The 22,811-nt window shown below is 44.1% G+C and overlaps 1 protein-coding gene and 2 pseudogenes across 2 annotated transcripts in view; 2 read left to right on the forward strand and 1 right to left on the reverse strand.

Moving 5' to 3' along the window:
• Positions 1 to 7,034: 7,034 nt before the first annotated feature.
• The window catches only part of LOC120812521 (cadherin-4-like), an 87,942-nt gene continuing 72,165 nt past the window's right edge, over positions 7,035 to 22,811 (forward strand). The window contains exon 1 of the mRNA XM_078097983.1: positions 7,035 to 7,131. Coding sequence (XP_077954109.1) covers positions 7,087 to 7,131 — 45 coding nt within the window. The 5' untranslated portion in view covers positions 7,035 to 7,086. The remainder of the gene's footprint in view (positions 7,132 to 22,811) is intronic.
• Positions 9,233 to 11,173, reverse strand: LOC120812501 (general transcription factor II-I repeat domain-containing protein 2 pseudogene; annotated as a pseudogene).
• On the forward strand, positions 14,996 to 17,465 carry LOC120812499 (general transcription factor II-I repeat domain-containing protein 2 pseudogene; annotated as a pseudogene). The gene has a single exon (XR_013454572.1). The product of XR_013454572.1 is annotated as a general transcription factor II-I repeat domain-containing protein 2 pseudogene (transcript).

Here is a 22,811-nt window from a genome sequence, read left to right on the forward strand (position 1 = left end):
ATTTTAAATCCTTGACTCAAGTGTTACACTTAAAAAGAAAGTAGTTCAGCGAAACTAAAAGTTGCAATGTCCTATCAACCTGTTAGTTGATTTCATAAAATCCCCTCTACAATCCGCTTGTTCATGTAAAAGTTTTTGGCAGACCTTTGACAGATCAGTAATGATGAGCTTATTATTCTGAACTGAAAAGCAAAAGGAAAAATTATCCTCTTTATTCTTTATATATCATGGTATTCAAGAAAGATGCATAAACTTAATTATATCACTAGGAAATAATAGCACTCAGGATTAACTTTATTCAACAGTGTGTGTGTTTGTGTGTGTGTGTGTGCTTCTTAAAGTGAGGAGGTATAAAGCCTTGTTGGCCTCCACCGTTGCTCCCACACATCTTCTCTCTGCTGTGACCTTTTTACTCCCATAAAACCCTCACTGCTTCACCAGAGATTTATTACGCTTATTCTAGCCGTTGTTGCTTTAAAGACTTTAAATCTTCTTTTTCTTTCTTCAATGCATGTCTACAATTCTACTATTTTTAAATCCAAAATGTAGTAATAGCTTGGAGAGCTTAAAAATGGCTCTGCAGCTGCAGGCTTTTGATTGAGAATCTGTCTCTCCCTCCCTTTCAAATTCACTTACTGCAAGTCACTTTGGATTAGAGCCTCAGCTGAATGAAAAATGCAATGCATTGATGTAAAGAATGCCTCTGCATATCTTCATCTGCCCCTAGAGTATTTACCCAGTGTTTATTTTTTTAATTGCCTTTCTCAAACGGCCTTGTTTCCAACCGATTTGATGAGCAATTCATTTATAGAAATTGAAATCTCCGACATAACTGATTGTTGACCCCCATAGTCAAATCAGGAAAAATTAACACCAATATTGCCTTAATGTCCCCGTTCAATGTTCTCTTTGAGTTTTTGCTTGTAGGTCTCACCCTCATGGTGTTGTATAACTGTTTCATGTTTTCAACAACTAATTGACCAACCAAGTTCAATTTGTTCATTCTAACCTCGAAGTAAAAGATCTGCTCACACCAAGATTACACAAAAATATTACCTCACATTCTCGCCCTTACCGTCAATTACTTCTCCTTTTGCCTTCAGTCTGTTTGCTCTCTCATGATGTGTGATCACCTTTTTCTAAAAAAAACCTGTGCATTACTGCAGAAATCTTCAACCTCTTTTTCCATCTCTACACTTCCACTTGCCCTTGGTCTTACTTTCAAACACCTGCGTGTGTCTCTCATAACATTTCAACTTTCTTTTCCCGTTTTGCTTACTTGCCCATTCCTTTCCCATCAAAATAAACCATCCGATGGCCTCACTGAAGGCCTCCATTATTACAGTCAATTTGCTAACATTTGTAACTACTTTCACAAGTGGACGAGCATTTGCATTATCAGTCACTAAACCCTACAGCTTCAAACAATGTATCAGAATTTAAACCTCAAACCCCAGTGATATAAACAAAAAGTTCTCCAAACACTTGTGGGTCATAAAACAACAATGAATAGTGTGTGTCCCTGGATCCCAAAAAGTACCAGGAGATAATAAATCAACTAAGCATCGGACCCATCTGTTCCAGACCCCCACTTCAGTGTTAATCTCCGCTCTTCAGCCCAAAAACAAAGCGGAGGGTGGGAGACATGTCTGTTACTTGCAAACACAAACTCAGCTCATGCTTAGTTTGATCCAATCCATTCATTCCTCACTGATAGATCACCAACCTCTCATGGTTATCGTATCCAAACGTAAAGGTGTACTACTTGTTGAACATTACAGGATGACCGTCTATAACAAGTTTCCATATTTCGTGTCCTGTGGCTATCAATGTTCCTTTGATCAGACATTTGCTTCCATCATCAAGATATTGTATCAAGTGTATCGTGCACTATACACTCAATAAGCAGCACTCAACAATTTACAGCCTATCTCTGAGTTTAGGAGAAGACTAAAAAAACTACAAACATTAATACAAAAAACGGACATTGTATACAACAATTTTCCTTATTTCTCATCTCTTAATTTTCAATGACTGTTTCCCCTTTTTTTAGTAAATCAATCTTTCCTACGGTTTTAAGTCTAATTTCAGCTGACACTCTCAGCAGTCTACAATCTCTAGTCTCTCTTCTCCCACAATATGTGCGTCAGTGCTAAACTATCTGCCAAACCAACGCCTTTCTCACCGTGTGTCCCGTGTGCTCCACAACATCATGTTCCTTTTTCTCAGTGGTATCTCCGCTCACCGCCACCAACAACAGCCTCAGTTGGTAATTTATTATTTTCCATCAATACCCCGCTGGCTCCCAGCCGCCGTCCTCCGCTTCTCCATCAAATTCACCTTCCATTTAACAGCAGTCAATCAGTTCGTATGTATTTTACCAGAGCAGACAGCTCTGAAAGTTTATACTAACCTTTCAGAGAAAATGTTTGTGTCCCCGAGCTTATGTTAGTCTCGCAGAACAAGTACAAATATGTACTACGGCTTTAAGACTCACATGAACGCGGGGAAGAGAGAGAGGGAAAACGGGGGTACGAGCGGCGAAAAGGAGAGCGGTAGAAGTGTTTGGGCTCCACGGGTGCGTCAAGTGTATTCCCGGTAAGGAATATTGTCGAGTGGTCGTATTGAGTGACACGTTCTAAACCAGTAACGCGGTTACGTTTGGGTTTTCGTTTTATTTGATAGTGCGAGCGCCGAAGTCGGGCTGCATTAGATTAAAGTGACACGTTTAAACCAGTAACGCGGTTACGTCTGGGTTTACGTTTCCTCGGATAGTGCGCGCGCCGAAGTCGTGCGGCATTAGAGTAAAGTTAAAGTTAACTGTTGCTATTAGCTGGGACTAGATGGCGGTGCACCGATGAAGATGGCTGGAGGAGCGTTCAAGAAGGGCAAGCCGGGACATCAATATCTCGAGGTGCAACGTGCTAGCTAAAAGCTCTGCCCACCTCTTCACTAACACGTACACACACACACACCCCCATACACACCGGAGTGACACGGTTAGCTCATGCGGACTGGCACAACAGACGCTGAGTAACTGTTTTTTTTGCCATCTAAAGTAAGTTTATTGGAATGTGAATGTCAATGTGAAATGATTTAGAAGTAAGCTATATTCTCTGTTAAGTTTCCTGTTCTGGTTAAAGGGAGCCATTTTTAGTTGTCACAAGGGTGAACGTTGCTTCCCCAGGTTCCATGAGAACTTCCAATAGACGGGTATGGCCCACTAAGGGTCAAGTTAAGCACTCAATGTTTGATGGTGAGGTGAAACAGAGGTATTGAGTAGCCATTCGTGAGGTTTCTAGGTGACTGTATTAATGAAACCTTTCCATATAACTGTCTCGTATTTAAATATGTTTTCCTTGTGCTCTGTGTTTATCCTTGAGTAAACAATAGAGGGATGTGGTGGAAGATTTTGCACAGACAATCGTTAAGTAAGAAACAAAGGCTCTGAGTCAAGTATGTCTTTTCTCCGTTTATTTCCTTGCAAGGGAAAAAGGGTCACAACAGCTACATGGTCAGTAGACTGTCAAGAACCTCCTTTTTTTCCCAACACATCGAGGCAGTTCTTATACCTAAGTTTAGATATCGTTGGCGTCAACAGAAACCTTTGACCATCTTGTTGAGTATCTACAGCCAGGGTACTGGGAACATCTTATCCATGTAAGACACGTCAGCTCTTTGACCGTATCCTTGCTCTCCCAACATGCTTAAACAAAGGTGGTCATAGACATAACAAACACTTTGTTCAATCTCTACAGCTATGACGCTGGAAACATCTAATCCAAGTGGGAGACATCAGTTCTTATGTCAGGGCCTTTGTGATCTAACCACTTGCAACTAATAAACTAGTTATACAAATGAAGCATTTAAAAGGGTCACATATCATTTTCCCATTACAGGGAATAACAGCTGTACGTGTTTGTTTAACTTAGTCTAGTATATTGGGCTGCTTACCTGGGGTAGGGGCGTCACCTGTTTAGCTAGACCTAGGTAGAGTCTACCTCACGCACCCCACACACACTTCAGACGACCACCTACTGAAGCCCACTTTGCCTCGTCTAAGAAGCTATTGTCCAGTCTAGCTGCTAAATAGTAAACAACCTGTTCACTCACCTGAGCATCGAGGCCACAGGCATTGAGTGTGGGGGACCCAGATCCTGTCCCACTCAGTCCTCCCCAGAGTAAGTGCTTTGTAACCCCTATAAGGCGGCAGTAATAATCCCGACCGTTACATAACCTTCAGGAGTCAATGCGTCTGTGAGTTTATGTTAACCTCTCAGACTCAATTATTAAAGCCGCAAGTTTATGCTTTAACCTTGCGGTCTGTCTGCGTTCTCAATTCCTTAGAATGTACTTCCAAAACTTATTTCTTCTTATTTAAGTGCATTTCTCAACACATTTATTTATTTATTAAATCACTACTCTCTCTCTCCCCCTCCACACTCCAAAGCGCGCTGTTTATTTTTACTGTATCCCAGCACCTCTCCAAGGGCTGCACAAGTTTAGGAATCGAACATACGGTTTTTCAAGGAACTCTAACCCTGGGTGACCAGCCCGCAGACATCTGGGGGTTCCCAGGCGCCTGTACCTAGCAGACTCAGCCCTCGTCAGGGTCCTGAGGGGGGTTGCCAAAACCGAGACCAGTTTTTCGGGGGTCCCCAGATCCCCAGGACACCACACCTAGCAAAATCAGCCCTCGTCAGAGTCTGAGGGGGTTGCCAAACCAGAGACCAGGATCTCTTCGATCCCACGATACCCACCGGTATCCACTAAACCATAGTTAATTTATCTATTGCCAAACTTCAGCGCCGTTCGATTCCTTTGATTTCTTTCTTTTCTTTTTAGAGAATTGCTCAAGTATTACTTTGGCTCGTACACCACCAATCCACAACGTACTCCTTACTTGAGTAGATGTAACAGGTTTCTGCTTACCTTATTTTGAGGCCGACCTGGGAATAGATCGAATCCGCCTGTGCAGGAAAACCTCTCATCCCGGACGAGCCCCCAAATTGTCAAGATTTCCAATCCCCCCGAGTTGGTTGATGAGAAGAATCGCAGCACGTTGATCAATTAAAGTCAAAAGTTAACATTTATTTAAAAGAGAAAAAGATTATATGAGCAATTCTCCGCAGATATCTGGCTCTAACTATTGCTTGCAAGTAGGAGGTCCAACACACCAGCACGTATCTCAGCGCTCGGCGTAATGACGTCTCCGAGCAGTAAAAACGCTGAGTTTTTATACACATGTGAAGGACATTCTCCGTGCCAGTTACGAGAAGCTACAAAGCAGGTTGAGATAAGAACCCAGGTGAAGCTGAGGGTAGCGCACACACACACAAGATCCTCCTCCGTGGCCGGTGAAAATCATAATTAATTGACATAAAGTAAAAAATGTGGATCCGGAATTTTCGTACCGAATAAGATATGAACCGAACAGAAGTCCTTTGTTTTGAAGCGTCTATGAGCTTGAGTTGACCGCCCTCCCTTCTCAAGACCCAGCTGCTGTCAGGGTTTCGGAAAGCTCTCGAGGGAGGCCTCAATCCTTTGTTCTCGTCCCGGCCGGAAACGAGGACACGAATGAGTCAATTCGTTTAAATTCAAAAATCAAAAAGTATTTAATAACTAAACAACGTTATAAGGAATGCAATTACAAAGTGAAATACTAAGCGAACAGTGGAATATTTCGCGAAATAGAGAATCCTCTGAGCAAGTCTAAAGTGACTTATCAACGCGGCTGCAGGAGAAATTCTCCAGTCCTTTCCCCGCTTTGGTCCTTTGAAAACTCTTGAGGTGTGTCTTCCTTGGTGCATTTGAATGTCATTGGCTTCTTCTCCAAAGTGTCTCCTCCTGGACTGTCCCCTTCACGTCGAGGTGTGAAGCTGCAGCTGTAACCTGAAACCTCTCTGTCCTATCTGTCCCTCACATTCCAATGCACACAATATAGATACATTTGGCTTTATGCTTCAATGAGTGAATTTAACAAAGCATACATTGTTTAAGTCTTCATCTTATAACTAGTACACCTTCATTACAACAACCCATCATTAATGATCACCGTTCATCACACTTCATCATAAGATTTAAGACAGTTCATGTGGTTCAATTCTCAAGACATTTGCCTCAGTCGGCTGCCTCGCATTAAGTTGTTCATTTATTACCTGACAGGAGAAAAAACTCCCAAAAAAACCCTTTGGGGATAAAATTGGGAGAAATCCATAAAAGAACGGCAATTGGCATCCGTCCCCAGGTTTCAACATCACATTGTAACAGAATGTTAATGTGTACAGTGTTTATATGATTTAAATGACTATGAATTGTGTTTGATTGAAATTGCATTCACTTCATCTAACATGTTAATGTAATAACTAATATCTAATAACACACAAACTATAATTCTAACACTAAACATTATTACACGTACTATAATTTCCTGACTAGGGGTGCACTTCTGGCTTAAATCCCTAACACTGCAAAGCAACATTTTGTATCATGCTGCTCTTTGCACATCAGGGTCAAATACAGGACACTTGAGGCTTTAGCACAAAACAATGTTATGATATATTTTACCACTACATGCATCTCACAAAACCCAGGTGGTCTCGTCAACACTAAGGAGCAATGATCCTGTGGAGCCATTGTGTGATCCCGATAAGTGATTGTGTGTACAGTACACAAGCCAACACGCTTCATGGCTGAAGTTTCTCTCTCTGCAGCTCGCACATCGGAAAGCCTCTTCCGAGCCCTCGGCACCCATGCATTGAATATAAGACGTAATTCACTTTGGGGAACATGTAATGCATGCCGGAATAACAGCTGAGAGGGGGGGGGGGGGGGGGGGGGGGGGATACCCAGTATATTGATGCGTATTCGAAACTTGAAACCTCCCATAATTTATTTTTTTGCGTGTGAATTTTGGTCAGAACAAAAATAAATTAACAACATTAATAACCGGCTGCGTTTCTATTCGGAGGAAGTTGTCAGCTGGCGGCTCACGGCGGGACGCCCGCTCTCTCTCTCTCTCCCCCCGCCCCCCCTCTCACCCTGTCTTGAGATCCGTGTCACCATCGCGAGCAATTTCTACACACCATGGAGATCGGAGTTCGCATCCTCTTGGCTTTCCTCCTCCACCAGGTAAGACGGGACGGGGTGCGCGTGTGGGCGCACGCGTCAGTGCGCGCGTGTGTGTGTGTTTGGGGTTTTTATTTTGGGTGGGAGGCTTGGACGAGAGTAGTTGAGTCGGAGTTGTTGCTCTGGCAGCTCTGGTGTTTCATATAGCTGCCTGGTCAAGTTTGTCCGGACTCCGCACACGACTCGCAGCAGCACCACATCCACCTGCACCGCCCGGCTCCGTCCGTCCGTGCGCGCTCGAGTTTGGCAGCAGGGGGTGGAGGGTTAGAGGATGTCGGGTCTGGAGATCTTCGTCCCTCACTTTAGAAATGCATCTGTTCTAATGTGTAACAGGCAGGGGGAGGGAGGGAGGGAGGGAGCGGGAAGGAGGGATCGCAGGGGTGTGTATGTTACGTGCGCGTGAAAATCACGACCGCGGCTCTTGTCTCGTGGCATCTATATTCCGCTCAGCCACCAACTGGAGCTTTTCTTTGGACTTCTTTTACACTTTTTTGCGCAATTAGCGTGAATAACCTCAACATTAATTAAAGATTAAAATACATTTCTTCTCCTGCTCGCTTGACCTGTGATGTCAGGTAGATTAAAAAAATGAAACTCACTGCTTCCTTAAAAATCAGTAAAAAAACCATTTGAGTTGTTGGCAGGTGCCTCGCAGTAGCACGGCTCGTGGCACGGCTCGCGACAGTCCCCAAACGTTGGCAGATAATTTGCTAATTGGAAAATAACCAGGCTGAGACTACTTCCTGAACACGGAAACAACGGGAGAGTCCCGAAGCATTTCAGGCAAACAGCTTATTTTGGAAACCATGTTGTTGTTGTTGTGCCTCTCTCTCTTGCCCTCTCTCTCTCTCTCCCTCGCTCTCTCTCTGTGTCCTGCAGGGATTTGAGAAGCAGCACAGACAACAACTCCGCTCGTTTGGCATTCCTTGATTTGACCCGTGTAGGCTTAGTGCATTTTTTCTGCTGTGTATTATTCATTTTTAATTGGATAACCCTTCGGCTCTCATTCTTTGATCTTCCGATCTGAGAGAGTCATGATTCAGGCTAACAGTTCCTATAAAGAAATTATTTAATCCTCTGTTTTATTGGTTCAGACCCCGTTCGCCTCTTGAACGCCAATGCACTCCGCACCTCCCGCCACCAAGGCCATTGACTAGACTTATTTACTTTTTTTCTTGGCGTTGATATATACTTGCACAAATCCTCTTGCTCACACAGAGACACAGTATCAGATCTGTAGCAGTTAAGGAGCTGCAGGTGCGAGGACTTTTCTCCCCATCGATCCCTCCTCCTCTTTGTCAGTCTCGTCCGTTTGTCCCCCCCACCCTACACTTTTCATTCTGCCTGCATGTCGTCCCACCCTTTCAAACTCACTTCAATGAATGTGATTTACAGACCTTTATTTTCCCAACATCGTTTTTCCTCAAAATGCTCAGCGTCCTCTCCGTCCTCACCAGCCGATGCTGTAGGACAGCTATACTCTCAGGTTGAGTTGCGGGCTGGCATCTGCTGGTAAGATTTGCTGAGAGACAGAGAGACAAAGGGAGGGTCCGTGGTGTTCTGTTGCTCACAAACACGTACCCTGGAGACGCCTGACACAGACAGCCGCACTTTATTCTTTCATCCTCTCTGACGGCCCCCACCCCTTCCTCCCCTCTAGGTTTTTCCCCCCTCGCTAAGTCCTAGAGCAGGGGTGTCAAAGTCAAATGGACGGAGGGCCAAATAAAAAATTTAGCTACAAGCCGAGGGCCGGACTGTTCGAATGTTCATTGAAAAAATTTTAAATGACGCATATAGTCTAGTGAACCTAATTGAACCTACTGAAAAACAAATATATTCCAATATGATCAGATAAATAAAGCAATATTTTCTTATGGCTCTGTCAGTAATCTTTAATTTTCAACAGACACAAAAGACAAATTTCCTTTATATAAAAATCCCCATAACATGAACATTAAATGAAAGAAACCGGTATTCAAGGCACCATCAGTAGCCTATATTTTCTATTTTAGCAAAAGTGGGCTAAATTTCCTTCAAAGAAAAAAACAATAATAGCAATTTTCTATCATCCACTCAACTGAAATATTTTTAAAATATAATTGGATTGAAATACAATAAAATAAAGTGCAAAAATCTATTAATCAAAAACAACACTTTGTTTAAGGAGAAGTAACATGCAGTGAAAACAAATATTAAACTTTAACTTTTAAACTTGAACTGAGTAAAAACTCTAAATATGTGATTGCACAGTAATGTTCACTTGTTTGAGGTTGAGGGTGATACTTGGTGGTGTCCCATCTTTTCCACAAGTTCATCAATGTTCGGGGTAAGGCTCTGAGCTGAGGAAATCCTCAGAATTGAGTGGAGGTGTTCAGCAGTAAGTCGACTTCTGTGTGATGTTTTGTTCAAGTTCATCAAAGAAAACAGTTGTTCACACAGGTATGTGCTGCCAAACATAGACAACGTTTGAGCAGCCTGGATGCGCAGCTGGGGCATTGTGTCGGGGAGGAAACGGGCGAACTCCGCAGCACCCACTGCCGCATATTTTGCCCTCAGTGCATCATTGCATTGGAGGTCAATCAACTCCATTTGGAGGTTTGGTGGTGAGCTTTCCACGTCAACAGCAAATGGGTTACCGAGCAGTTCCAACCTGCTTTTTTGTGCTTCAAAGTCAGCAAATTGGCGTCGAAAGTCAGCGGCAAGCATACCTATTTTATCAGCCAACTGTGCGCTCGGGAACGCATTGGTAGAGAGCTTCTCTTTCATGGTCTGGCAGCTGGGAAAGTGGCTCAAATTTTCTTTCCGCATCTGCGTCTCCCACAGAGTCAGTTTGGTTTTAAATGCCTTCACTGTACTGTACATATCAGAGATGACACGATCCCGACCCTGCAGCTGCAAGTTCATTGCATTCAGATGACTCGTAATGTCACACAGAAAAGCCATTTCACACAGAAACATTTCGTCTCGGAGTTGTGTTGTGTCTTTCCCTTTGCTGTCCAAGAACAGACAAATCTCCTCACGAAGCTCGAAACATCTTTGAAGCACCTTTCCCTGGCTTAGCCATCGCACCTCTGTGTGATAAGGCAAATCACCATGCTCCGTTTCTAACTCCGTCAGAAATGCCTTGAACTGGCGGTGATTCAAACCTTTGGCTCTGATAAAGTTAACAGACCCACGAGTTTTTCCCAAGGCAGCTCCATCTCATTTACACATCTTGACACCTCTTCATACAAATCATGCCCCGTAGTTGTGCCATGCATAGGACGTAAAGCCAAAAACTCCTCTGTCACGCTTAGGCTGGAGTCCACTCCGCGGATGAAAATTGACAACTGGGCAATGTCAGAAATGTCGGTGCTCTCATCCACAGCCAAGGAATATGCAATGAAATCTTTTCCCTTTTTCACAAGCTGCTCTTTTAGATTGATGGACAACTGGTCTACTCTCTCGGCAATGGTGTTTCTGCTCAGACTCACATTTAAAAAGAGTTGCCTTTTTTCTGGGCAAACTTCGTCACAAACTTTAATCATGCAGTTTTTGATGAAATCCCCCTCCGTAAATGGCCGGGCTGATTTAGCGATCTCTTCTGCCAAAATAAAACTGGCCTTGACAGCAGCCTGGCCTTGTGATTTGGCTTTTTTGAACAGAGCCTGTCGAGATTTGAGGCCTCGTTTTAATTCCTCTGCCTTTTGTAGCCTTTGTTCCATGTCCATATTCTTGTTTTTGTCCGCGTGTTTCGTTTCATAATGTCGTCTCAGATTATACTCTTTCAGTACCGCCACACTTTCTCCACACAGAAGACACACAGGTTTTCCAGCTACCTCCGTGAACAAATACTCCGACTCCCACCTTGTTTGAAACCCCCGGTTCTCAGTGTCCACCTTCCGTTTTGCCATTTTTGATGGGTATCTGAAAGTTAATTTTACTGTGATGCTGACAACTGCTGTGCCAATAAATATTGAAATGAAGCAGCCTACTGCTCGGTGCGTCACCGTTGCATTGTGGGAAATGTAGTATTGGTGCGTGTAAAAGATCTGCGGGCTGCCGGCTTGCTGCGGTCTGCGGGCCGGTTCTAATAATAAATCAAGATCATCCCAGGGGCCGTAAAAAACCTTCTCGCGGGCCGGATGTGGCCCGCGGGCCTTGACTCTGACATATGTGGTTTAGAACAACTTTCTTGTTGATGTCATTAGCAATGGCTATGCCGAAGAAGTACCGCAGCATCAGTTGGAAACGTCAACAGGAAAGGTGTGGTATATCCCGCACCACGGCGTGTACCAACCACAGAAGGGAAAGCTACGGGTGGTGTTTGACTGTGGAGCAGAGTACAAAGGGATCTCGCTCAACAGTCAGCTTTTACAAGGACCGAACCTCACCAGCTTGTTAGTTGGAGTTCTTGTGAGGTTCAGGGAGGAACAAGTGGCCATAATGGCGGACATAAATGCTATGTTCTACCAGGTTAAAGTGGCAGAGGAACACCGGGACTACTTAAAATTCTTATGGTGGCCTCAAGGTACCTTGGAACAAGATCTTGTAGAGCATCGCATGACTGTCCATTTATTTGGAGCGGTTTCATCACCCAGTGTTGTCTGCCTTGCTCTTAAAAAGACCGCTGAAGACAATCAGGTCAACTTTTTAACAGAAGTGACGGTCAACCAAAACTTCTATATGGATGACTTATTGAAGAGTCTACCCTCTGAAGCGGATGCAGTCACCATGGCTAAGAATCTTACAACCATTTGCGGCAGAGGAGAGTTCACCCTCACTCAATGGATTAGTAACAGTCGAAGAGTGCTTCAAAGCCTCCCAGAGGATCTCAGGTCCAAGAACCTGCATGAGCTTGATCTGGACAGGGATAAGCTGCCATTGGACAGAGCTTTGGGTTTGCAGTGGTGTATCGAGACGTACACTTTCAAATTCAAGCTGAAAGTCAAAGAGAAGCCGCCAACCAAGCGAGGCATGCAATCCATCATCAGTTCCGTCTACGACCCATTGGGATTCCTGGCACCTCTAATACTCCACGCCAAGCTGCTGTTGCAGGACTTATGCAGGACAAAGTGTGAAACCTCCAGCTTTCCAGCAGAAGTAGAACAAATGGCTGACAGATCTTGAGAAGGTGGCATATTTCAAGATCCCCAGATGTGTGAAACCTGAAGGATTTGGAATACTGTCAGTGCCCAATTGCATCACTTCGCCGATGCAAGCGAGAACGGCTATGGTACGGCTACTTACCTGAGGATGCAGAACATGGATGAGAGGGTTCATGTTGCTTTCTTATTTGGCAAAGCCCGAGTGTCCCCCCTGAAGCCTGTCACCATTCTCCGTTTGGAGCTCACCGCTGCCGTTGTTGCAGTAGTAGTGGACAAGATGCTTCAATCAGAGCTCCAGCTTCCACTGAAGAAGACCTGCTTTTGGACTGACAGCACATCCGTTCTTAAGTACATAAAAAATGAGGACCAAAGATTTCAAACCTTTGTAGCAAACAGGGTAACCACCATCAGGTACAACTCAGAAGTTGAGCAGTGGAGATACGTTCCCACATCCCTGAACCCTGCTGACGATGCTTCACGTGGATTGAAGGCAGAAGATCTTGTGAAGCAAAGATGGATAGAAGGCCCGGAATTCCTACGGGAACCTGAAGAAACATGGGCAACATTTTCTGTGGATTCAAGTGTCACTGCCGACATCCCAGAAGTAAAGCGAAGTCTGACGATCAATGCAATACTTGTTGACACCAACGCCACATCACAACTGATTACCCATTTCTCTGATTGGCAAAGATTGAAGGTTGCAGTTGCGTGGCTCATTAAGCTGAAAGGAACTCTGCTCAAACTGAGGATGAAAAGAAAAGAGTTAGAGTGTGCAAACACCAGTGCTACTGGAGCAGCCAGGGTTGATGTGCAAAAGGAGATGCAAGCTTTCTCAACATCACTTGGGAATCAGAAGGTGACACTGGAAGATCTCTTGGAGGCCGAGACCTCCATAATCGCTTTTTGCCAGCAAGAGATTCCCCAGATAATTTGCTGCACTAACCTCTGGCAAGCCACAAGTACCAAGAAGTAGCAGCATCCTCAAATTGGATCCAGTTCTAGAAAGAGGACTTCTACGAGTTGGGAGACGGTTGAATAAGGCAGCAATCCCCGAGGACGTTAAACACCCCCATATCTTGTCAAAAGACCAACACATCGCCGACCTTATCCTCCATCATGTCCATTTACAGCTTGGACATGGAGGTAGAAATCATGTTCTTTCTGCTATAAGGAGAAAATACCGGATCACAAGTGGACCTACTGCAGTGAGGAAGATCATATCAAGATGCCTCATCTGTAAGCTCCATGGTAGGAAAACCGCTGAGCAAAAAATGGCAGACCTGCCAGAAGAGCGAGTGGTTCCTGATCTTCCGCCATTCACTAACGTTGGAGTAGATTACTTTGGGCCAGTTGATCTGAAAAGAGGGCGTAGCATCGTGAAAAGGTATGAAGTAGTATTTACTTGAATGACAAGCAGGGCCGTGCACCTGGAAGTGGCCTATTCTCTGGACACCGACCTGTGCATCAACGCGTTGCGAAGGTTCATCTGTCGAAGAGGAGTCTCGCACTTGAGATCCGACAATGGCACCAACTTTGTGGGTGCAGAAAAGGAGCTGCGAGAAGCCTTAGCCTCTTTGAATCATGACCGCATTGAAAAAGCCTTGTCCAAGAAGGGAATCAAGTGGAGCTTTAACCCTCCAGCTGAGTCACATCACGGTGGCGCTAGAGAGCGCATGATACGGATGATCAGGAAGATTTTGTGCTCTGTGCTCCGTCAGCAAACCTTGGATGACGAAGGGTTCCATACAGTGATCTGTGAGGCTGAAGCTATGCTCAACGATCGCCCCATCACAAGGCTGTCAGAAGACCCCAACGACCTTGAGGCGTTGACGCTAAACCATCTGCTACTCCTCAAAGGGAAACCAGTTCTCCCACTAGGACTGTTCGACAAAGGGGATGTTTACGCAAGGAGAAGGTGGAAACAAACACAGTATATCTCGGATCTCTTTTGGAAGAGGTGGATCCGAAAATACTTACCACTTTTACAGGAGCGCCAAAATGGAACCAGGAGAAGAGGAGTTTTGTTCCTGGAGACCTGGTCATGGTTGCGGACTCCACAGCACCACGTGGATCATGGATGCTAGGAAGAGTCCTGGAAACCTTCCCTGATAAGAGAGGTCTGGTACGTGTGGTTCGTTAAAAGACCAAGACAAACATCATTGAACGACCCATAACCAAAATATGCTTGCTTAATGAAACTAGAGAGTAATTGGTTCTATTGGTGACTATTTTTTTGTGTTTTGTTCATGGCTCTTTTTGATTTGGGGTAATTGCTCTGGCAGACGCAATTAGGGGCTGGAGTGTAGGAGCCATATTCATTTGGTATTATTTCATTTCATTTTGCTCTGTGCCACTAGGGGGCTGTATGTGCTCTGTGGCTCAGCCAACCTCGGATCAGCCCAGGTAGGCTATTTAACCTGCAGGAATCCCAGACACAGGTGTTGCTAATTCGGGAAGCAAACAGTTTTCGACTGTGCCAGTGTGCGTGTGTGCCTTTGTGGTGAGCAATGCGGGTTTGTTATTTTGTACATGTATTATGAGTTAAAGTTTTGCCGTTTTATGAAATGTGGATGTAAAGTAAACATGCAAGATAATTGTAACAATCACAGAACTCTCCGTTTTGCTGTGTTCAAGCGCACCGGCCGCACGTCGAAACCTATCTACCGTATTAGCAACCAGTACTAGACTTCGTTTAGGACTTCGTCAGTGTTGCTGCCCTCCTGAGTAATGGCCGAGTCCAGTACTTTTTTTTTGATAATTCCACATCAATGATCTTCCTCTAGGACACATATGTCAGAGTCAAGGCCCGCGGGCCACATCCGGCCCGCGAGAAGGTTTTTTACGGCCCCTGGGATGATCTTGATTTATTATTAGAACCGGCCCGCAGACCGCAGCAAGCCGGCAGCCCGCAGATCTTTTACACGCACCAATACTACATTTCCCACAATGCAACGGTGACGCACCGAGCAGTAGGCTGCTTCATTTCAATATTTATTGGCACAGCAGTTGTCAGCATCACAGTAAAATTAACTTTCAGATACCCATCAAAAATGGCAAAACGGAAGGTGGACACTGAGAACCGGGGGTTTCAAACAAGGTGGGAGTCGGAGTATTTGTTCACGGAGGTAGCTGGAAAACCTGTGTGTCTTCTGTGTGGAGAAAGTGTGGCGGTACTGAAAGAGTATAATCTGAGACGACATTATGAAACGAAACACGCGGACAAAAACAAGAATATGGACATGGAACAAAGGCTACAAAAGGCAGAGGAATTAAAACGAGGCCTCAAATCTCGACAGGCTCTGTTCAAAAAAGCCAAATCACAAGGCCAGGCTGCTGTCAAGGCCAGTTTTATTTTGGCAGAAGAGATCGCTAAATCAGCCCGGCCATTTACGGAGGGGGATTTCATCAAAAACTGCATGATTAAAGTTTGTGACGAAGTTTGCCCAGAAAAAAGGCAACTCTTTTTAAATGTGAGTCTGAGCAGAAACACCATTGCCGAGAGAGTAGACCAGTTGTCCATCAATCTAAAAGAGCAGCTTGTGAAAAAGGGAAAAGATTTCATTGCATATTCCTTGGCTGTGGATGAGAGCACCGACATTTCTGACATTGCCCAGTTGTCAATTTTCATCCGCGGAGTGGACTCCAGCCTAAGCGTGACAGAGGAGTTTTTGGCTTTACGTCCTATGCATGGCACAACTACGGGGCATGATTTGTATGAAGAGGTGTCAAGATGTGTAAATGAGATGGAGCTGCCTTGGGAAAAACTCGTGGGTCTGACAACCGACGGAGCACCTGCGATGTGTGGACACAGGAGCGGACTGGTGGCGAAGATACGGGAAAAGATGCAAGAGGAAAACGCGACAGGTGAGCTGACAGCTTATCATTGTATCATACACCAGGAAGCGTTGTGCGGTAAAGCCTTGAAAATGGAGCATGTAATGAGCATCATCACGCGCACAGTTAACTTTATCAGAGCCAAAGGTTTGAATCACCGCCAGTTCAAGGCATTTCTGACGGAGTTAGAAACGGAGCATGGTGATTTGCCTTATCACACAGAGGTGCGATGGCTAAGCCAGGGAAAGGTGCTTCAAAGATGTTTCGAGCTTCGTGAGGAGATTTGTCTGTTCTTGGACAGCAAAGGGAAAGACACAACACAACTCCGAGACGAAATGTTTCTGTGTGAAATGGCTTTTCTGTGTGACATTACGAGTCATCTGAATGCAATGAACTTGCAGCTGCAGGGTCGGGATCGTGTCATCTCTGATATGTACAGTACAGTGAAGGCATTTAAAACCAAACTGACTCTGTGGGAGACGCAGATGCGGAAAGAAAATTTGAGCCACTTTCCCAGCTGCCAGACCATGAAAGAGAAGCTCTCTACCAGTGCGTTCCCGAGCGCACAGTTGGCTGATAAAATAGGTATGCTTGCCGCTGACTTTCGACGCCGATTTGCTGACTTTGAAGCACAAAAAAGCAGGTTGGAACTGCTCGGTAACCCATTTGCTGTTGACGTGGAAAGCTCACCACCAAACCTCCAAATGGAGTTGATTGACCTCCAATGCAATGATGCACTGAGGGCAAAATATGCGGCAGTGGGTGCTGCGGAGTTCGCCCGTTTCCTCCCCGACACAATGCCCCAGCTGCGCATCCAGGCTGCTCAAACGTTGTCTATGTTTGGCAGCACATACCTGTGTGAACAACTGTTTTCTTTGATGAACTTGAACAAAACATCACACAGAAGTCGACTTACTGCTGAACACCTCCACTCAATTCTGAGGATTTCCTCAGCTCAGAGCCTTACCCCGAACATTGATGAACTTGTGGAAAAGATGGGACACCACCAAGTATCACCCTCAACCTCAAACAAGTGAACATTACTGTGCAATCACATATTTAGAGTTTTTACTCAGTTCAAGTTTAAAAGTTAAAGTTTAATATTTGTTTTCACTGCATGTTACTTCTCCTTAAACAAAGTGTTGTTTTTGATTAATAGATTTTTGCACTTTATTTTATTGTATTTCAATCCAATTATATTTTAAAAATATTTCAGTTGAGTGGATGATAGAAAATTGCTATTATTGTTTTTTTCTTTGAAGGAAATTTAGCCCACTCTTGCTAAAATAGAAAATATAGGCTACTGATGGTGTCTTGAATACCGGTTTCTTTCATTTAATGTTCATGTTATGGGGATTTTTATATAAAGGAAATTTGTCTTTTGTGTCTGTTGAAAATTAAAGATTACTGACAGAGCCATAAGAAAATATTGCTTTATTTATCTGATCATATTGGAATATATTTGTTAGGTTTTCAGTAGGTTCAATTAGGTTCACTAGACTATATGCGTCATTTAAAAATTTTTCAATGAACATTCGAACAGTCCGGCCCTCGGCTTGTAGCTAAATTTTTTATTTGGCCCTCCGTCCATTTGACTTTGACACCCCTGGTGTACAGGGAGAAGAGCAGAGGGGAAAGAACGCAGCCTTGGGGGGAACCGGTGCTGATGGTCCGAGAGGCTGAGACATGTTTCCCCAGCTTCACGTGCTGCTTCCTGTCAGACTTCTGTCGTCTCCCTTCAGCCTAATAAATGAATATACCGGCTATTTTTTTGGAAATAATTGCTTCCAAAATATATAATGAAGTCAGTCATTCATCATACTTACCAATAATAATAAAAAATTTCAATGACAAGTGTTTTATATGTGTCTCTTTTCACTACCTTTCTCACATATTAAGGGATACATCTCTAATCAAATGGGAGAATGAGACAGAGATCAACCATTTTGAAAAGCTGTAGTTTGGTGTAGTTCCTGCGTACGTAGTGGTCACAGGCAGAATACAAAATCGAACTTCAGCTACAGCGGGGAGACAATAACAAGCTGCACAGATGACACGGGAGCCAGCGTCATTGATGCTCCTTATCTTTTCCTCGCAGAAGAATTTCAACTCTCATCCTTGCCTGTCCTTTCCATTACATCCTTGGTATAACACGGCTGTCCGACATAAAACCCGTCCAATCCGATGAAAACCTGTCTTTGAACTAGTCCGAGGATTTCAATGTGTTCGAGGAAGAGAAAGGGGGAAAAAAAAAAACTTGTTATATTTATTATCCGGCTTTTTGGAAGGCGAGCGATTTTGAGTCGCGGGTTCAGTTGATAATTAGCCCCCCCCCCCTTCCATTCCATCCCTTCATATTGTTCTGAGTTTTATCACTACTTGAAGGGCTCCCTGAAAGGAGGCCACTTCCAGGAATAACAAATTACACTTGTTTTACAGCGGCATCCACAACACCAAGGCGGATAGAGGAAGCGAGAGAGGAAGGAAGGAGAGCGTCTGTTTGGTTCCCCTTGGGGCCGCGGTGTCTTCGAGGTTGTGGTGCGATTTTAAGTACATAATCCAAATGTTGAGGAATGAGAGCTGGCAGAGAGGGATCTGCCATTGTAAGTTGTTTCTGTATCTTTTTTTTCGTTATTTGAAAAGGTCTTCAGAGAGGAGGGAGGCAGGGAAGTGTTAGTGGTGGACAGAGGAAGCGACGGTAAGGTGATGATGAAAAGGAAGAAAATCATAAAACGGGTTGGCATGAAAACTAAGACACACACTAAAAGCATGTTAAATAATGTCTGAAAGTTAAGGCAGGCACAGCGCCTGAGTGTGAGACCGAGAGGAAAATAAAGAGAGATATAAGCCGTCAGAAAAATCAGTAACAGAGAGATGAAAGGCCCAAAGACTGGGGAAGTGAATCGTAACCATATGAAATAGAATATTTTAGATTAGGTACACAAGTGGCTACACCTCCGGGTGATATTTTGCAAGTCACAATAGCAACGAACAAATCAACACCCACAAACAGGAAAGATAATGAGAACGCCTTGATGATGGAAAGCCCATAATGAAGAGAACAAATGCAGAAAAGCTGCTGATCAGGTTAAAGCAGAATGACGACACTGCATCAGAGATGATGGCAGCTGAGAATGAAATGATGACAAAGAACTCTTACTCATGTTTTTGCTAATGAAAAAAAATAGAAAAAACCCTTCAATCCCCCCCCCCACCGCCAGCCCCTGTTCATTATCTGAGCTCTGTTTCATTTCTCCCCACCCCATTGCATCACCATATCTTGATTATAATTAGTATTTTCACCATGAGAGGCCTGGTGAGCGTTTCCGTCCTCCAAAGAGGAAGACGATGAGGCTAAAAAGGAAGGTAGAGAATCACAGCAAGGGTGGAAATAAACCTCTCTACTCAAGGATAGATTTTGTGGAGCACAGCATCATCACACCTCAGCTACAGCGCCACTCACATTCATCGAGCCCCCCCGCCCTGGTTTATCTGGCCAACATAACAAACCACAGCTGGTTCTCAGCTGCAGAGCTCTCTCAACAAGTTATTTTAAACTCTGTTAGTCAGTATGTTCCCACATCGATATGCGGACACTATACAGAAAAAAAGGTGTAAGATTAATCTGTGAGCATTAAATTTGAGATATTTGCATAAATATGTGGCTGGAATGGAAGATTCAGCATTGCTCGTGTTGAATGGTGACCAGAGGAGGCTGATTTCAGAACAAAATCACAGAGATACAAAAGACGGCAATCATACATTTCAGCCCTATAACGACAGTAGTGGTGAGGAGATTACTGCAAGGTACTTAGCACGGTTCCTGTACAAATGTTTCACCAATATATATAATAACCAATATTCATTAAGTTTGTATTTCCAATGGATTTGTAACGAATCAACTGGAAGTCCATGGAAAGACTCAGATCTCGTTCTCAATATGAAATAAACTTTATTTAAAGAATACCAGTGGAGCAGCAGAAGCAGGAACAGGAGACAGGGAGTACAAACAGAGACTAACCACATTTTTATTTCCAAAAGACTCTGACTGACATTGACTGGCGAACCGACAAGAAGACAAGGGACTCACATGGTTAAAATACACTGGGGGGTGCAGGTGATTGGAAACAATCAGGAACACGGCAGACAGTCACAGATTCACGATCGTAGCAGAAAACACACTAGGGCAGGAAGTGAGGTGAACACATGACACAAGAGGCAGGAAAATACAAAATAAACCCACTTTGTGGCAGTATGTCTAGGCAGTTTTGTGTGTGTGTTTGTGCGTGTGATAAATCAACGCGAGAAGTCAGCCCTGTACTTACTCTGAGGTTTTAAAAGACATGTACAAGCTTGGTTAAATCTGTGAAAACAATCAAGCCACTTATTTATTCATGCAATGTTGCTCTGTCCTTTGGTCCACCACTCTAGTCTAGAGTGTGTATGTACACATTTGTGTACAGGAGAATGAATGTTGGCAATCCCTGACACTCATTTGTAACAATGAGGCCAAGATGTTTGTGGTTTCAAAGGTAAAATGTCCAACACTTTGATTTATGATTGTCTTTAGTTTGAGCAACAGCATCAGCATGAAAACTGTTTGCATTCTAGAACACTAAAACAGAAAGACGGTCAACATGGTCAATATTAGGGCTGTCAACATTAATGCATTAATCTATGCGATTATTGTGGCCTAGATTAAAAACAAAATATTTTAACGTAGTTAACGTTCATTTGTAAAGTTCACCGTGGAAACAAAATGGCCGCTAGCTGCAGTTAGTTACATCAAGATGGAGAGAGCTGTTTGCATTGGAAGTAAAACAAACAGTGTTGGGACATACAGCGGCGAACTGTGCTGAGAAATTACTCCACGTGTCAAACAGAAAGGAGGTGGCTGACAAACGACCACTTAGAGAACTGCTATGTTAAGCTAGTTGCGAGGCTAAGCTAGCTGCTAGGCTACTCAACATCTAACGTTACCCTGCGTGGCACACAGTCTGCAGAGGACCACCACTGTGTCCCTAAAAGACCGTGGTTTGAAAACGTTCGGGCTAAATGTGGGGAGATTGTTGGCACTTCAAACACAGCCGTTAAATGATGGAGAGTTGAGAGCAAAGTACACGAGGAGAACAGAGTCGCTAGTTCAACATGTTCCACCTGGTGGAATTCTGCCTCCAAGATGATTAAATGTGTGTAGTTTGTGTTAGAAATAACATGAACAATTAAACAACAGTGTCTAAAATACACAATTTCTAATGTGATTACTCATTACTTTTAAGATTTAGTCTTTTGAAGAAAAACAAACATTCATTTAAAACATTATTGTAACCCAACAACAACATTCATCAATCGGCATTAATTGAGAGTAATGAATTTCAAAATGTGCCAAGCCTAACCAAACTTTCAGTTCAATCCGACTAAGCTTAGCCCCAAAGAGACGTGTCTTCTTCTCCATGCCTGAACCTGTCGCCATCGGCCCCCGCAGCTTCAACCACAGTTCAGAGCTGACTCTCAGGCTCCCCTCTAACAGATACACCTCCGTTCTCACAATAAAATACTAATTATTGTCCTTGCTCTGTGCCGTGGCATTTATATCTACTGTGACAAAGCATCCCTTCTTCTCCATTCCCCTCTCTCTGTAGCCTCACCTCACAGTCACACCAGCAAGGTAGGAAGCCGCCCTCTCTTTTAAATGGATTAACGCTCCGATGGAAGCGGCTGGGCTCGGTGAGGGTGTTTGAGAGGTGTGTGACTGATGGAATTAACCATCACAACGACGGGATGAGAGGGGGTGAACGGCGGGTGTTGAGCGGTGACTGATGGAACAGTCCGACGCCAGAAGCAATGAATGGGTGATAAAATGCGATTGATAAGGCAAACGTGTGGCATCAAGGCCGGTGTGGGAGATGGAGGGGGGCTATGGTTGACCGTAGGGGTCAGAGGGAAGGAGCGAAACAAGATGGGGGGCCGAGGAGGGGTGGTTGGAAAGGGAAATGATGATGGAGGAGAAAAGTTTAAAGAGAACAAACAGTGAAAGAGAGAACAGACGAGAAGGAAAAGGCAGAGTGACAGGCAGGGAAATAGTAGTCATAGTCAAGTGGAAAGCGAAGGACGATAAGCAGGAAATGGAAGTGTCTGCAGGCTTTGGAGGACGTTTGTATGCAGTGTTGTGATTTGCAGAGGAAGGCCACAGCAGTGCTCTGATGGATTTCAGCATTGTGGAGGCCAGGGCATATTTACGCAGAGGATTTAGATCACAATCTGGACAGGTAGATGCAGGTAGTCTTCTGTTTATTTAAATTGAAGGAACACTATGCATCACACCCATGGATGGCAGCAGAAGGAAATATGCTGTAGACCGAGAGGAACATTCTGCACCATGTCCATTTTTTTGTCTATCTTTATATTGGCTCTCTCCAGCAACTCACGCAGACTCAGCAGTTACCCAAAGTGAAATAATCCTCTTTATAAATCATAGAGTTTGGTATTGTTGGTTGCATTCTTGTAGATTTGCTGCAGCATTTCTTTCTTCATCTTTACAGCTGGAGGGTCCTTCATTTGTATGTGCATCCAGTTAGGTTTGAGTGAAACGGACAGATCTTAATTGAACAAACAGGCCGCATTAGCTGTGACTGACAGATGAATACCCAGCCTGAAAAGCACAGGCCAACGGTGTATGTTATCATTTCTCTCCATGTTTTGGGTTTTTTCCTCAGCGGCTCCGTCTCCCATATTGTGTTCTTCGGGCACTATAAGCTGAAT

Source organism: Gasterosteus aculeatus, chromosome Y (assembly GCF_964276395.1).
Source record: "Gasterosteus aculeatus chromosome Y, fGasAcu3.hap1.1, whole genome shotgun sequence".
NCBI classification, from domain to species: Eukaryota; Metazoa; Chordata; class Actinopteri; order Perciformes; family Gasterosteidae; genus Gasterosteus; species Gasterosteus aculeatus.